At 37.0% G+C, this 15,393-nt stretch overlaps 1 protein-coding gene across 1 annotated transcript in view; it reads left to right on the top strand.

Moving 5' to 3' along the window:
• The first annotated feature begins 162 nt into the window (after positions 1–162).
• Positions 163–15,393, top strand: part of LOC113414196 (uncharacterized) — a 54,183-nt gene continuing 38,952 nt past the window's right edge. The window contains exons 1-4 of the mRNA XM_087958134.1: positions 163–294; positions 11,036–11,173; positions 12,779–12,828; positions 14,937–15,036. Coding sequence (XP_087814260.1) covers positions 244–294; positions 11,036–11,173; positions 12,779–12,828; positions 14,937–15,036 — 339 coding nt within the window. The 5' untranslated portion in view covers positions 163–243. The remainder of the gene's footprint in view (positions 295–11,035; positions 11,174–12,778; positions 12,829–14,936; positions 15,037–15,393) is intronic.

Raw genomic sequence — 15,393 nt, 5'->3', positions numbered from 1 at the left:
CGTAAAACACTCCAGTAAAGCGTTCCACGGCGTTTGTAGTAAACCAATATAATATTTGGGTCACAATGCGAAGAATTAGAATATCGATAGGGAAATATTATCACCTCCCTAGGAAACCTTGGGTTTCTTCAGATTTGAGGGTTCTTGTCGTAACCATCTGACAGGGTCCGTTGCCGGGGAAACGCGTCGCGCGAGAGGAAGCGCTGGAAAGTAGGGTCGCCCCCTGCGGCTCCCCTAAGCATCATGAACAGCCGAAATGAGCGTCCGGTTCCTTTGCCTCGGACAGTAACCAAGGTAACGACTGCAGGAAAAGAGTGGCTCCCCACCCCACCCCGTTGGCTCCCCACGCTGGGGCAGCAGATGATGGAGTAGATTCCGTCGGAGCCTTGCTTCAGTCGCTCCCTCTTCTACCCCGTGTAATCAGCACGTGTGAACCGTACTCGAAGACGGGAGACGTTTAAGTTTAGGGAAAAGTTGAAGCCGTGGGGTGTTTTTCAGGACTTAAAAAAACATTGACATCTGGAAAGACGCATTTGGGCAAAGGCATAGAGGCTGGTCCTGTTGGAGCCTTTCTTGCAAATGGCCGGAAAAGTCGAAATAAGAATATAAGAGGGAAAAAAAAGTTTTGGCCGGGTGCAGAGATTTTTTTTTTTACTACTTCTTAGCCGTCTATGGATCCTTTTTTCCTGCCACCGCAAATGAGAAAATGCCCCCCCCCCCCAACCACTATTTGCTTCCGTTCAGATACTGGATGATGCTTCAATTCCTATGATTTCCACCTGCAGTTTTCAGCTATGCTTTTGGGGGATTTATGGCAGTTCTTGGGGCATCTAAAGCCCATCAGGTTAAGCAACGCATATTAAGATGAAAAGATGTTCTGGATCAATTAAAGTGCCTATCAGGAATGGGTTTTCTCTATAGGGGTGTGGGAGAAGCAAATGTCATAGACATGCATATAGCTCTTTACATTGGTACCCAAGGACATCGGAATGGTTCTGACATCGGAATGACTCCAAGCAAGTTATCCTTTTTACAACCTTGTGGTTTGATGCAGTTACTGGTATTGTTTAGTAGGAATATACAATAGTGCCAAGGTATCTTCAAAGACAGGCTTAGAGTCCACCTTTCTTGTACTCCACCAGCGTTTTTTTGAATGGCGTGGGTTACAGATGTTGTAAAATGAACATTCTATGTGGTACAAGGGATTCACATCAGTGCTGGGATTCAAATATTTTTACCACCGGTTCAGTGGGTGCGGCTTGGTGGGTGCGCTTTGCATGCGTGCACACACTTTGCATGTGTGCACGCGGCAAACATGCACTTTGCTCAAGCGCAGAGGCATTCTAATTCACCTCCAGCAAGCCTGCACTCTCCCGGTCCCTTCAGCAGGTGCCCCGCAGCACTCTTGTGCTGCGCAAAGCAGCTGCGCTTCAAATTCAGAGGATAAAGGTGAGTATGGGAGCCCGGGCCAGCGGGTGGGTGTTAGTGTTTGGGGATTAACCCCTAGCAGAGTATTGCAGCAGTAGTCAAGCCAGGCAGCCAAACGAGAGAGGAAGGGCCCCAGAGTATACACACACTGAACACAAACACTGTTTGTAGTTTAAATAGTTTTTAATCCATTTAGAGTTTAAAGCATTGTCATTCAGTCCATTAAGTCATTCACAGTATTTCCATCCAGTAAGACTCACTATTATAGTCCAAGTTAAGAGTCCTTGCAATATCTTTATCAGCAGATAAAGATATCTTCTCCTCCTCCGGTGCCTCTCTCCAGAGGAACAAACGCTGGATATTCAGCAAGAAGTTCAAACAGTAGAACAGTAGAATTACGCAGTAAATCAGCAAAACAGTAGCAAACAAGAACAGTTCAGTCACAGGCACTCACAGTCAGTAATCACAGTTAGTCGCAGTAAGACACAGTTAGTCGCAGTTAGCTTTCCAGCTTCTAATGCTTCCTTATATTGTAACTTCTAACCGCACCCTTAATCGGCTAATTGCCTGCAGCATTGTGCTTAAAGTGATAAGCACTTAAACCATGATATCTAAGTTTTATATATTTATTCACCCAAACCATATTTGGTATCAATGTTATACCTAACATACTCCCCTTTTGGGTGAAATAAATATATAATACCTTACAATCTAATCCCATATTTTTCACAACTCTCCTGGTGCTTACTGGCACCTTGGGCTTTAGTAAAATTATCGGCTAAATTGTCCTCCGACATACAGTACTCTAGCTGAATCATCTTACTTCTTACAGATTGTCTCACGTTTAGGTATCTTAGATCTGTATGCTTGCTCCTTGTTTTTACTCCAATATTTGTGGCCATTTGAATTGCTGCCTGATTATCTTCATGTATAATTATAGGATAATCTACAGTTATACCTATATCAATTAACATTTGTTTATACATTATTAATTCTGTACATAACAGTGATAAACAGGAGAATTCTGCCTCCATAGTAGACAAACTTATATGCTGTTGTCTTATTGACTTCCAGCCTATTAACGTCTTACCCAGCATTATGGCTGTTCCTGAAGTCGACTTTCTAGTGTCTCTTTCTGATGCAAAGCTAGCATCTGCATAAGCACTCAGGATTAAATCACCCTTTGGTTCTAAATACAATGAATAATTCATTGTCTTTTTAAGATATCTTAATATCCTCTTAGCTGCAATCCAGTGTCTTTCACATGGTGCAGAATTGAATCTAGCCAACTGATTCACGCAGTACGATATATCTGGTCTAGACCAATTACTAATATAACTCAAACTACCAATTAAAGATTGATAAATCACCTTATCAAACTCCGGGCTTTGTTCATCAGTGTTGCTAAACTCCTGACTCATTGGAGTCTTAGCTGGCTTACAAAGCTCCATTTTGTAATCTTTTAGCAATTTGCTTATCTTATCTTCCTGAGATATCTTAAAACCTTTCCGTGTTTTCTTTATATTCAAACCGAGATACTTCTTTATCTCCCCTAATTGCTTGATCTTTATTCTCTTTCCTAATGATGCTATTATTTTATTTGCTTCATCATTAGTTTCAGTTATCAATGCAATGTCATCTGTGAATAGTAATAATAATGATACTTTCCCATTTGTCTCTCTCTTAAACAGACATGGATCGGCTAAACCAGCTTTAAATCCTATATTGTCTAGTTCCTTTACAATATACTGGTTCCATTCATAGCCTGATTGTTTAAGACCATAGAGGCTTTTCTTTAACAACCAACAATCATTATTATCCTTATTTTCACTTTTAATACCAACAGGTTTTTTCATATAAATAGTATGTTTTAATGGGCGTGCAAGTAAGCAGTTTCCACATCTAGATGGTTAACTATATAGTTTTTACTAGCTGCCCACACTAAAGCTGCCCTCAAGGTTGCTGCCTTAAGACTAGGTGCAAACACCTCATCGTAGTCATTGGCATTCTGCCTAAAACCTTGGGCTACTAACCTTGCCTTATGGATTAAATTACCATTTTTATCTGTTTTTACCTTAAAAATCCATTTGCAGCCAATGGATTTCTTACCTACAGGTAATTTGGCATTTTCATACACCTTCATATCACTTAATGAATTCAGTTCCTTATTCATTGCTGCATACCAACTTTCTTTTTCCTTAGTAGGATACTTTTTATTTCTTCTACAGAATTAGGAACTTGATTAATCTGGCACACTGTGTTAGCCTGGTACCTATCAGGCGGTCTAGATACACGTGTAGTTCTTCTGGGAATTACAGGGCTTACAGGAGGACTTTCTTGAACTACTACCTGTTCATCTTTCTCATCCTGTTCAGCTATTGAATCTGTTTCTTCCTTTATGGGCACTATTTCATCCTGTATTTGTCTCTTTACTTTATTTTTAAAGTTACAGGGATAACTAATGGGATTTCTATAGGATTCAATAATTACATCTTTATTGGTATCCTGTTCTAATTTCTCCCATCCTTCATGTTCTAGAAATTGGGCACTAGCACTACATAACACTTTAGATGTGCCTTTCTCCCAAAATCTATATGCCCTATGGTTTGCTTGATAACCAACGAAGAAAAATCTTTTAGCTCTATGTTGCCCTTTTTTCTGAGTTGTGCAGGAATATGCACCCATGCTGGTGCACCAAATGTGTGCAGGTAACTTAGGTCAGGTTTCCTGCCATGCCACCTGGTGAATGGTATTTCACCTGTTGTTGTATTAACAACGTTGTTCAATATGTTATTAGCACACATTGTAGCCTCCCCCACAAAGAATCAGGTAACCCAGAATCATTTAACATTGTTCTAACCATTGCCTGTAGTGTTTGGCCTCTTCTTTCAATAAAAGCGTTATGTTCTGGCCTGTATGGAGCAGACTTCTTATGCTCTATTCCAGCTACCTTAAGTCTGTTCTGGAATTTGTTATTAATAAATTCCGTACCATTATCTGTCACCAGGGTTATCAGTTGCCTTTTAGACTTTCTTTCAGCAAACTTAAGCCAATTGAAAAATCTTGATATGTTTCAGTTTTGCTTTTCATTAAATAGCAAAACCCATATCTAGAATAATGGTCCATAATGCTCAGTATATATCTAGCACCCCCATACTGGGTTTCTTTGGACCTATGATGTCTGCAAATACCACTTCTAAAGGTTCTTTTGTTTTGAAACCATTTAGCCTATTTGCAGGCAATACTTTGCTCTTATCTTCACAGCAAACATTACAACGCAAATATTTATCACAAGGTTTTAACCTTATTCCTTCAGATAACTCAACTGTACGTTTTAGCATTTTAAAATTTACATGCCCCAAACGCCTATGCAATAAATGGATACATTCATTATGAGGCTTTAAATTATTAAATACAGTCTGAGCCTCCCAATTCTTACTATTATCTAAGACATATAATGTTCCATTTAAAGCTGCAGTTACCCTTTTGTTATCTTTTTCAATTATGCAATTATTATCCTTAAAAGTAATTACATAACCTAATTTATCTAATACCCTTACTGAAAGCAAATTAAACTTTAGTTGCGGTACATACAACATTTTTATATCCTGGTTTATGCACGGACAATGTGCAAGACCTTCACCTTTCGCTTTAAGATTCCAGCCGTTTGCAAGAGATATATGTTGAGAGCTTTTAGACATTTTTATAAATTTTGTCTTATCTCTTGTGATGCAGTGGGATGCGCCACTGTCAACCACCCATATATCATTCTTCACATCAGAGTTGCTAAACGTGGCTAGTTCAAATGCTTTCTTTGGCTTTTTTATATTTTGGCTTTTCTCTTTTGCAGAATCTTGCCAAATGTCCTCTGCCTCCACACCAAACCAACCCACACCCAACACCCCCCCCCCCCCCCACCCCCCCCCCCCCCCCCCCCCCCCCCCCCCCCACACCCCCCCCCCACCCCCCCCCAAACCCCCCCCCCCCCCCCCCCCCCCCCCCCCCCCCCCCCCCCCCCCCCCCCCCCCCCCCCCCCCCCCCCCCCCCCCCCCCCCCCCCCCCCCCCCCCCACCACCCCCCACCCCCCCACCCCCCCCCACCCCCCCCCCCCCCCCCCCCCCCCCCACCCCCCCCCCCCCCCCCCCCCCCCCCCCCCCCCCCCCCACCCCCCCCCCACCCCCCCCCCCCCCCCCCCCCCCCCCCCCCCCCCCCCCCCCCCCCCCCCCCCCCCCCCCCCCCCCCCCCCCCCCCCCCCCCCCCCCCCCCCCCCCCCCCCCCCCCCCCCCCCCCCCCCCCCCCCCCCCCACTTGTTCTAACGGTTCAGAGTGATGGAGAGAACAGGTTCGATTTCCACTACTCATCGCCGCTACCAGCTCGTCCGAACCAGTGGAATACCACCACTGATTCACATATTAAAATATCAACTGTCTGGCCTGTGCTTCAAATTTGTTATATTTGTGTGTGTGTATGTGTGTATGCACTTGAGAATGATTGGCTCAAAGTCACCTAGCTGGTTTTCATGCTTAGGAGAGGTCCAGAACATAAGTCTCCTAGTTTCTAAACCAGCATCTTAACTAATGTTCAAATGAAATGCCTAAATCTTAGGTCCATTAGATCTGTATCTAAATTTACAATAGAAAAAATAGCCTTGTCTGGTACTAGTTGTAATCAATCTATTATGTAAAATTCTGATAAATTAAACCAAATCCTTTGTGTATGTATGTATGTATGTATGTATGTATGTATGTATGTATGTATGTATGTATGTATGTGTATATATATATATAAAATATTCTGAATGTATGCTCCCCAGGTGCTATCTTGCTGGTATTTATTTATTTATTTATTTATTTATTTATCTATCCATCTTCCTAATAAAGCGACTTTGGGAGGCTTATGATTGTAACCTTAACTAGGGTATTTAACATGAATAATTCATAGATCTCCAAAATTTGTACTTTACAATGTCCTGACTGCACTTTTCTACATTAGATTAGACAATCTGTTTCATTCCAATATTATGCATTCAGTGATGCCCATGTGTAGAGATTACATTTATATTGCTTTAAATATGTTGGCACTTAAAAAAAAACATAGGAACTTTATCAAACAATGTTATTCCTTTCTGAAAACAATCTCTGCCCTTATATGAGTAAGCAAGGTTTGTGGCATTTATTATACTGATGGATCTTTGATGTTTTACCAGCTTTCTAAATCTGTTTCCCAAAGTCAGAATTCCATATAAATGCAAAACGTTCTCTTAAAATAATTACTTTGTCATATGTTTGCTTTTCTTATATTTTGTAAAAGAAAACTAATACAGTGCGCTTATAATTATATTTAAAAAATAATTTTAATTCAGTTGATCTCTTTCCTATTGAAGGAGATTGGTGTTTGGAAAAAATAACACACTTAAGTACTTGGTGTTACTTTATTTTTTAGGAAAGAACAATTGGTCATTTTACAATCTTCTCAGCATCAATAAAAAATTTATGCCTCTAGAGGGCAGCACATTACTTTTCTATAAAACAGGATAATATAACAGACAACATTGATCTGGGATTTTGTTAGAAGAAATAATTTTAAAAATACTGCAGGTTCAAATACTGTAGTATGCTTTTAAAAAAATATGAAATGAAGTTACTACTGGGAAAAATGCTTTAAATTGACTAAATTTACACTAAAATGTATTTTGCTTTTTAAAACTCACTTTGTGACTCACATAAAATCATTGTTCTGAGTTTCATATGATTATTGGAGCACTCCTTCCTTTGTCTTTGATGGGCATTGGATAGTGGATTTGAAGCTTGGGCATTTACAACCTGGTGTAAGGTACAGAAGGAAATCCTATCCACTCCTGATGAAACCTTTCAGGCTTAATATATCTATTTTTACAGGTTCTCCTTACTATTGGAACTGTAAAAGATGAAAGATTTACACAATCTGAAGAGACACCAGAATAAAAAATAATCCTTGCAGTATCAGAAGAAAAAGCAAAGATTAGAATATTCTTCCATTTAACACTTTTTTTCCTTGCTCTTTATCAAGTTATATATAGGTTACTCTTTGAGCCCTTGTTTTGGTTATTTCAGCATGTGTTAAAGCAGTGCATTTTTGTTTTCAGATTACATGGATGCTTTGGATATTGCTTGATCTATTCTGTGCAGAAAGCGAAGGCCTTGTTATTATTATTATTTTTTGCAATGAATGTGACATATCTGTGAGACTTTTTGCTAAAATCAGTGGCATTTGTGCTCACTTTTATAAATGTTCAGCAAATAAAAAAATTTCAGCACAAAACCATTTATGTTTTGTAAATTATACTAATAGAGATCCTTATAACTTTGAAAGTAGTTTCAAAGAAAAATGAAATTGTAGACTTGATACTTGCCATATCAAAGAAAATTCATTTCCTGCTAAAATTTATTGCTTAAACCAAGGGTCTTCAAATTTGGCAAGTTTAAGACTTGTGGACTTCAACTCCCAGCATTCCTGAGCTAACATGACTGGAGGAAGCATTCTGGGAGTTGAAGTCTACAAGTCTTAAAGCTGTCAAGTTTTGCAGACCTCTGGCTTAAACCCTTAAAATCCCAATAGCTTTTGGACATTGGACAAGCTAGTTTGACTTGCTATGTTTCTGAAAATGTGCATTAGAATAATATTACATACATCTTTATTTGCTTACTAAGAATTATTGCAACTGTTCCCATGCCACAGTTTTTAAAATTAGAATTGAGTCATATAAAACAATTTCAAATTGATAGTGAAAATGTGAAATGTTTTAGGGTTTGGGGGTGTATTTTAAGCAAACAATGGCTATTACATGCATTCAGTATAATGGACATACATACAGTACCTTAATGAGCTGTGGTGGCACAGTGGTTAATATGCAGTATCACAGGCTAATTCTGCCCACAACTGGGAGATTGATGCTGACCAGTTCAAAGTTGATTCAGCCTTCCATCCTTCCAAGGTCAGAGGACCCAGATTGTCAGGGGCAATATGCTGACATTTGTAAACTGCTCAGAAAATGCTGTAAACCACTATATGGAAAGGTATATAAGTCTAACTGCTATTGCTATTACTAAATGCTTAATTGATGCAGTGTGGTAACAAACAATCTTTGCATATTTCTTTTTTTTTTTAAAACAAGTTTTATTAATTTTTAAAACACACAAATTATCATTATTCATTACATGTTTAAACCTTTTTCCATTGTAAATTTAACAAGTCAGATAAATTATGATTCTGTTTTAAACCATTTCCATATAATATACCAAAACCTCTTATTCAATTTTCTTTACTTCTCTTTACTCTTATTCAATATCATTATTATTATTTCATCTGATTCTTTCTGACTTAGTTACCATTATTCTCATTCTATATTTCTACAAGTTTTTACCAATTCTCCTCCCAAAAAAGACATATACACACAACACACAAAACATAAAAAAATCTTTTGGAAAGTAACTTGGACCCAGGTGTCTCTCTCTTCATGGACTTCAATTATATTCATGCTCATCTTACATATCATTACTTATTTTATTTACCATTCTAAGCCTTCTATATTAACTTCTCCACATATTTCACACTTCTTAATTCTAACCTTAATTAATCATCTTAGTTTAAATCATTATATTTGTATCTTTTGTCCATTTTTATCATCCCTTTGTCTCATCCCTTATGAAAAAAAGAAAATCAGTTTCTCCTGAAATCATTAATCAGAGTATGATGCCTTTCTATCTCCCCCCTAAGTTAATCAAATTAATCTTTAAAATAATATCTAATACCCAATCAGATTTTGCTTGGTACATTCTATCTAACTAATACATCCAACACAATTGTGCATAATTAGACAATAAATCCAAATATTAAAAAGAAATACTATAATAAAAATTTTATAATAACATCAATACCATAATTTTATTAAACTCTTTAATTAAAACAATATTCTAAACCTCTCCTATTATTAAGTTTTAAAGCCAATCATTTTTAAACATTTTAACATTTTAATCTCTTATCAACTCTTAAACCATTGCAATACTACCATCTCATCTTATGTACCTTGCAAAATCTTTTTTTTTTTTTTAAAAATTATACTTTATCCATTATCCATAAAAATTCCTTTTTTCCATTTAATTTCAAAACATTGTAGCTTTTCTCCACCTTTTCCCTTTCTTTCTTCTCCCAACAAACCTTTCTACCCCACCTTCTTCTAGCCTCTGCCTTACCGGCTTCCCTTCTCTGTCGTATTTCTTTTCCCCTTTGTTTACAATCATCATATTGGTTTTGCACTTTATTTTTCCCTTTCTTAAATGTTTTTAGATCTTAAGTCCTTAAGTCCTTTAGTTTTCTTCTTTTCTTTTCTCTTCTTTTCTTTTCTTTCTCTCTTCCTTTTTTCTGGATCAAATTCTGAGATTCATTAAAGATGGCTCCTTCCTTTCTTTCTTGTTCCTCTGCTGTCTTCATCTGTTGTAATTTTTGTTGATAATTAGTAAGCGCCATTTCTAAGAAAAGGAAAGCTTCTTCCACACCATCTTTACCATTTTTTTTTGCTTGTTCATATTCTTTTCTTAGTTCCTCAACAGAAAGAGCCATTATAAATCTTTTCTTTTCTTTTCTTTTCTCCTTCTTTTCTTCTTACAACAACCAGAATATTCAAAAGAAAATAAAAAAAGATAAAACAGTCCCAAAGTTATCAATCAGTCCAAACCAAGGCAGAGTTCTCACTTTCTCCTTCTGGGGTAATATCAATCAAAGAGAAAGAAAGTCCAAATCTGTTTAAAATCTTATTACAATATATTCTAGTCTTCAAATCCTTAAGGCATCTGCTCCAACAAAATCTTAGCATACAAATATTTTCTTTTTAATCCTCTCTCTCCCACTCATCGCTTAAAACCAATTTCCACCTAAAAAATAGGTTTCTTAATATCCAGTTATTTATTCGTAGGAAAAGAGGGAAAGCTATCCTTTCAGCACCTTCAAGCAGCCGCTTTTTTCCTCTTCTGGCAGGTATTATTCAGAAAGTCATACTTTTCAGGAATTTTATTAAATATGTCTTAGAGTCCTAGGAGCCAAGAAAAACTTTCTCCTCTCAATCACTTTCTCCACTTCCTCCTGCGCATTCTTACCCGGCTGCCAGCTTCTTTGTGGCGGCCATTACAGACTGCCGCGCTGCGTCTTGGGAAAAGGGGTTCTGCCGGCCAGGAGGGGGTCTGCAACACCCCAGTCCCTTCTCCGGATCCCCCACCTTCAGCTGCCCCTGCAGGTGCAGCCTAGCTCCACCCGTGGGTCGGAGCCCCAACGACTAGCGCGGCAGGGATCGCGCAGCTTCGCAAATCCCTGCCGCTCGCCCGGCCGACAAACCGGAAGTCCCAATCTTTGCATATTTCTTAAAGGTCTTAAAGATCTTATAAGGAGAAATAAGAAACTACTTAGTTATAAGTGGTTCCTTTTAATTTGAGGCATGAGATTAATTTGAAGTCTGGAGAATTAAAAAATTATAAAAAGCATTCATGGTTGTATTATTCCATCTTGCCTATTTTTTAAATTGCCTTTCTTTTCTTAATGTCTGTTTGTATAAATTCATCTTTTTCTTGTGCTATAGGTTGGAAAGCCCAAACCGAAGGACTCTGCTTGCAATCATCTGCCTCAGTGTTCGGTATATCATGATAATTGGCTGCTTAGAGAAGATGAGCACAACAATGAACATTACATCCTCCATAAGAATTTGAATGACTACAAGGTTAAAAAAAGTTGTGTTTAATTGTGTACAGAGTTTAAAAGGGATTACAATAAGACTTGCTATTCAAGCAAGTTACTGTGCTGTTTTTATATTGAACATAGGAACTGACATCTTCATTGTTCATGCTTGGAACTTTCTACTTCTGAATACATTATCTTAGCACTCAGAATTTGAGATAAGCGTAAAATAATCAGACCATTGCAATTATTCAGAAATCCACCTAAGTACACAAGTAATAGAGTTGTTTTGTAAAACAAGAAAATATATGTGCTCTCTGAAGAATCTGAATTTATAAAACTTTCTTTAACATTAAAAAGCAGCTATTTCCTTATTTCTTTTTATCTTTTTAATAGTTTGAACTATCGGTTGATGGGTTACAGTACAAATATAAAATTGCAATAAATTAATTATAAATTTTAAAAATGAGAGAGCCAGTTTGGCATAGTGATTAAGACATCAGGCTAGCAACCTGGATACTGTGAGTTCCACTCAAGCACAAAGCCAGCTGAATTCCTTATGCCAGTTACTTTCTCACAACCCTATAAAGGAGGCAATGGCAAACAATTTCTGAAAAACTTTGCCAAGCAATCTCTGAGAAATGGATACAATTAAACAAAAGGATACCAGGAGAAAAAAAGTAGAAATTATAGCTAAACATTCTTATAAACATGTATTTAAGGCTTTTTCAAAAGCAAAAGAATAAGCAGATTTGACAGAGTTTTGGATTCAAAAACACCCAAACAGCATACTTGTTCCTGTCATGTGTAACTCTGCAAAGAATGATAGATGATCTGCTTCTTCTACTTGTGATCTCCTAAATAAATTTGTGTGTCTTATCTTTAGTTTAAATTTATATCAGTCCATTATCAAATGAGCATTGGAGTAGCTGTGGCTTAATGATTTTACAGAGTAATAGATGTGCATGTCATCAGTATAGTCTGATGATATCCCTCTGATTTTCTGTAAATATTAAAAAGTACTGAATACAGAATTGGAGACCATGGAATAGCTGCTCTTTCATGCAGTTTGTATTTAAGCAAACAATTTCAAAAGCTGAAATTGAATACAGCACAAAAAGTCTAGAAATTGTGTTAGCAAAAGATGCTGAAAGGTCAAGAAAAAACAGATTGTTTATAACTAACCAGTCTAACTCATGTTGAATTTAATTTTAAATTGGTCATGATAATCTATGTCATTTGAGATAGTGAGCACTTTTCAATTATTTTATCCAGCTATGGGAAGTTAGACATTTGTCTACTTGCCTGAGGTCCAAGAATTGCCTCTGTCAAATGAGGCATCCTATAATTTCTGAAGGAATAATTTATGATATTAACTAAGGTTTCCCTAATAAGCATCTTGCTAAGAATTAAAATTATGTTAAACAAGTATCAAAAAGACAAATGACTTCCAATAGCGTATTCCTATTTATAAGTATTTCTTTTTGATGAAATATGTTTGCTTATGATGGTACTTCAAGATGATGTTAATTCAGCATGCCTAGATTTGTGAAACATTAGAGTATGAGTAGAAAAATTAAAATTTTTATAAATAGAATTCTGTTTTCATCAGTTTTAATTTATATTTCTTTGGGGTCTGTTTTTTTAGAAACTGCAAGAAGAAAATATAAAAATAAAGAATGAATTGGAAGACTTAAGGTATATATTGGCTATATATAAATCAAAACTGATTTGGTATATTGAAAGCTATAGAGGTAGAAGATTCTGAGAGATCAACAGACTGAAATCCTCAGGTTGCCTAGTTTGAACTAGGCATTGTTTACACAAGATACTTAAAAACACTCTGATAAGAATCTTTATTACACATTAGAATGAAACTGTTTAAAGAATATGGGAATGTTCTCTATCAACATGGGGATGCAGTTCATTCTTAACAATCATTGCAATTCACTCTGGTGCAGTTTTTTTCTCTTTCCCTTAGCTAAACAAATGTATAGCAAATCTCAAAACTGATAATTAAATAGCAAATGATTGTTGATGTGATTGGCAATTCTGCTTGGAGAATGTCTAACATTCAGTATATATCAGCGGTGGGATTCAATTTTTTTAACAACCGGTTCTGCGGGCATGGCTTAGTTGGTGGGTGTGGCTTTGTGGTCATGTGACTGGGTGGACATGGCCAACTCGACATCACTCATATCAAGGGGCTTCCTCACCTGGCCTCTCATGACAGCCTCTCATGACAGTGGGGAATGCTGCAACAGTCATAAGTGTGAAAAATGGTCATAAGTCACTTTTTTCAGTGCCATTGTAACTTTGAATGGTCACTAAATGATCTGTTGTAAATCAAGGATTACCTGTACAAAAATACAAAAAGCTTCTTTGCTTGCAAAAAGCTGCTCTAAATACCAATTATTAGATTAAAAATACCTGCAAGCAGAAGTTACAAATCAGGCAGGGTGCCAGAGCACTTTGAGGAATGAAAATAGTTAAAATGCAGTGATAACTACCAAGCAGCCAACTCTTGCTCACAAAGTGAAACCCTTTAGCAGAGAGGTCATTTAAGCTCTCCAGAAAAAGCACACCCAGCAAAAGCAATCCTTAAATCCATTTGCACCATCTAAAGCTGGTCTCACCTCACAAGATATCCTAAGGAAATCATCCAGATTTAAGGAACGGTCACATGACAGAAAGACAATAAAAAAAATCAGTGCCAAGCTTGCATTCTGCCTCTTGGAAGTATACCCCAAAAGGACAGTGCCAGATAGTACTAAAGCAGTGAGGAAGACCCCTTCCCAGATAGAAAAAGAAACCATGAGGCAGGAAAAAATTCAAACACAATACAAATCATTAAATCACAACAGTAGCTGTTGTTTGTTGAAGCTGAATAGGAAAAATTATCCCATCAATAAACACAGGATTAAACTTCACCAAGCACAGAATTATCCTTCACCAAAAACCAGTTTTAGACCAAAACTCAGAACGGGTATGTAAACTCACGTTTGAATGTCAATCTTTCTAGCTAGCCAAGAAGCCTTGCTGAATGTCACTCATCTTGGTTCCCTGTCACTAAAAGCTTTGCTTCATTATTCAATTATTTCTTCGAAGTGCTGATTGTCCAGGGAAGTATTTCTTCCCAATAGCAGTGTAAAAATCTTAAAACAACCCTTCCCTTTTAAGAAAGCCAAGCCCCAAAAGCTCAGGAGACAGTAAGTCTAGGCTGTCTGCCAAGAATGTAATAAGGGTGGAAAAAAACAAAAGGAGATTGCTTCTAATTACCGGTTCTCCAAACTGCTTAGAAAGTTAACAAGGGGTTCTATAGAATTGGATAGAACTGGTAGAATCTCACTCCTGGTGTATATCCTACAGCACTTCAGTTCTCCAGTTCTAAGACAAAGCTGATAAAATCTCCTTGAACCTTCAAACTTATCTTCCGTATAATAGCTCATATCTTCCCTAGAAAGACAGGAAGTTTACTAGGAAACAATAAGATATTAGCAATTTTTTTTAAAAAAAGTCTAGGTTCCACAAGACAATTTATTTTTAGTACAATAAAATGTAGACAATTTTAAGAAAAAAAGTAGTAGGAGTTTTGAATGATCAGCTCAAAAGAGACCCAATAATAAACATGTACTATAACTACAATTTTTGAATCAATTTTAATGAATGTGTTAAAAGTGATGCTTTTTACATTACTTTTAACACATCCATTAAAATTGATCCAAAAATGTAATTGTAGTACTAAATGTCAGCACAGCCTTATGTGAGCTTTGAAATTATTTTAAGAAAGATATTTTATATTTTAGAAGCCAATATGAACAGCTTATAGAAGAAGGAAAGAACAAATGTTTGGATGAAAGACGGGTCAGTTTTTTAAAGGCTCAAGTACTACAGCTGGAAAGGCAGGTAATACTATATATACCTTTGTGAAACACCTGCATTTAATTTTAGATAAAAGATTTGAAAGCTGCCAATGTTTAGGAATCTAAAAAGCACTTTTCTGAAATTGTGTTTTGAATGATCTAAATAGAGGTAGATAAAAATATTATAATCTCAATGTATTGTAATCATGGAATGAGTATTTAGAGAATTTTAAACTTGGAACAAAGGGCACATTTTAAGAGTATTCTGATCTTGAGAGCAAAACTTAATTTTATATTCCACATCTTGTAAGTGCTGCTGCTGAGCTTTTTAATACCTCATCCTCAGCATTTCTTCCACCTAACCAGTACAACAGCAGAGCTGTGTTGGATCATTGCTACT

Source organism: Notechis scutatus, chromosome 2, assembly GCF_049901735.1.
Source record: "Notechis scutatus isolate UNSWTSFEM ecotype Mainland chromosome 2, rNotScu1.2, whole genome shotgun sequence".
Taxonomy (NCBI): domain Eukaryota; kingdom Metazoa; phylum Chordata; class Lepidosauria; order Squamata; family Elapidae; genus Notechis; species Notechis scutatus.
Note: the sequence above shows the minus strand (reverse complement) of the source record. Positions and strands in the feature narration are given on the sequence as shown.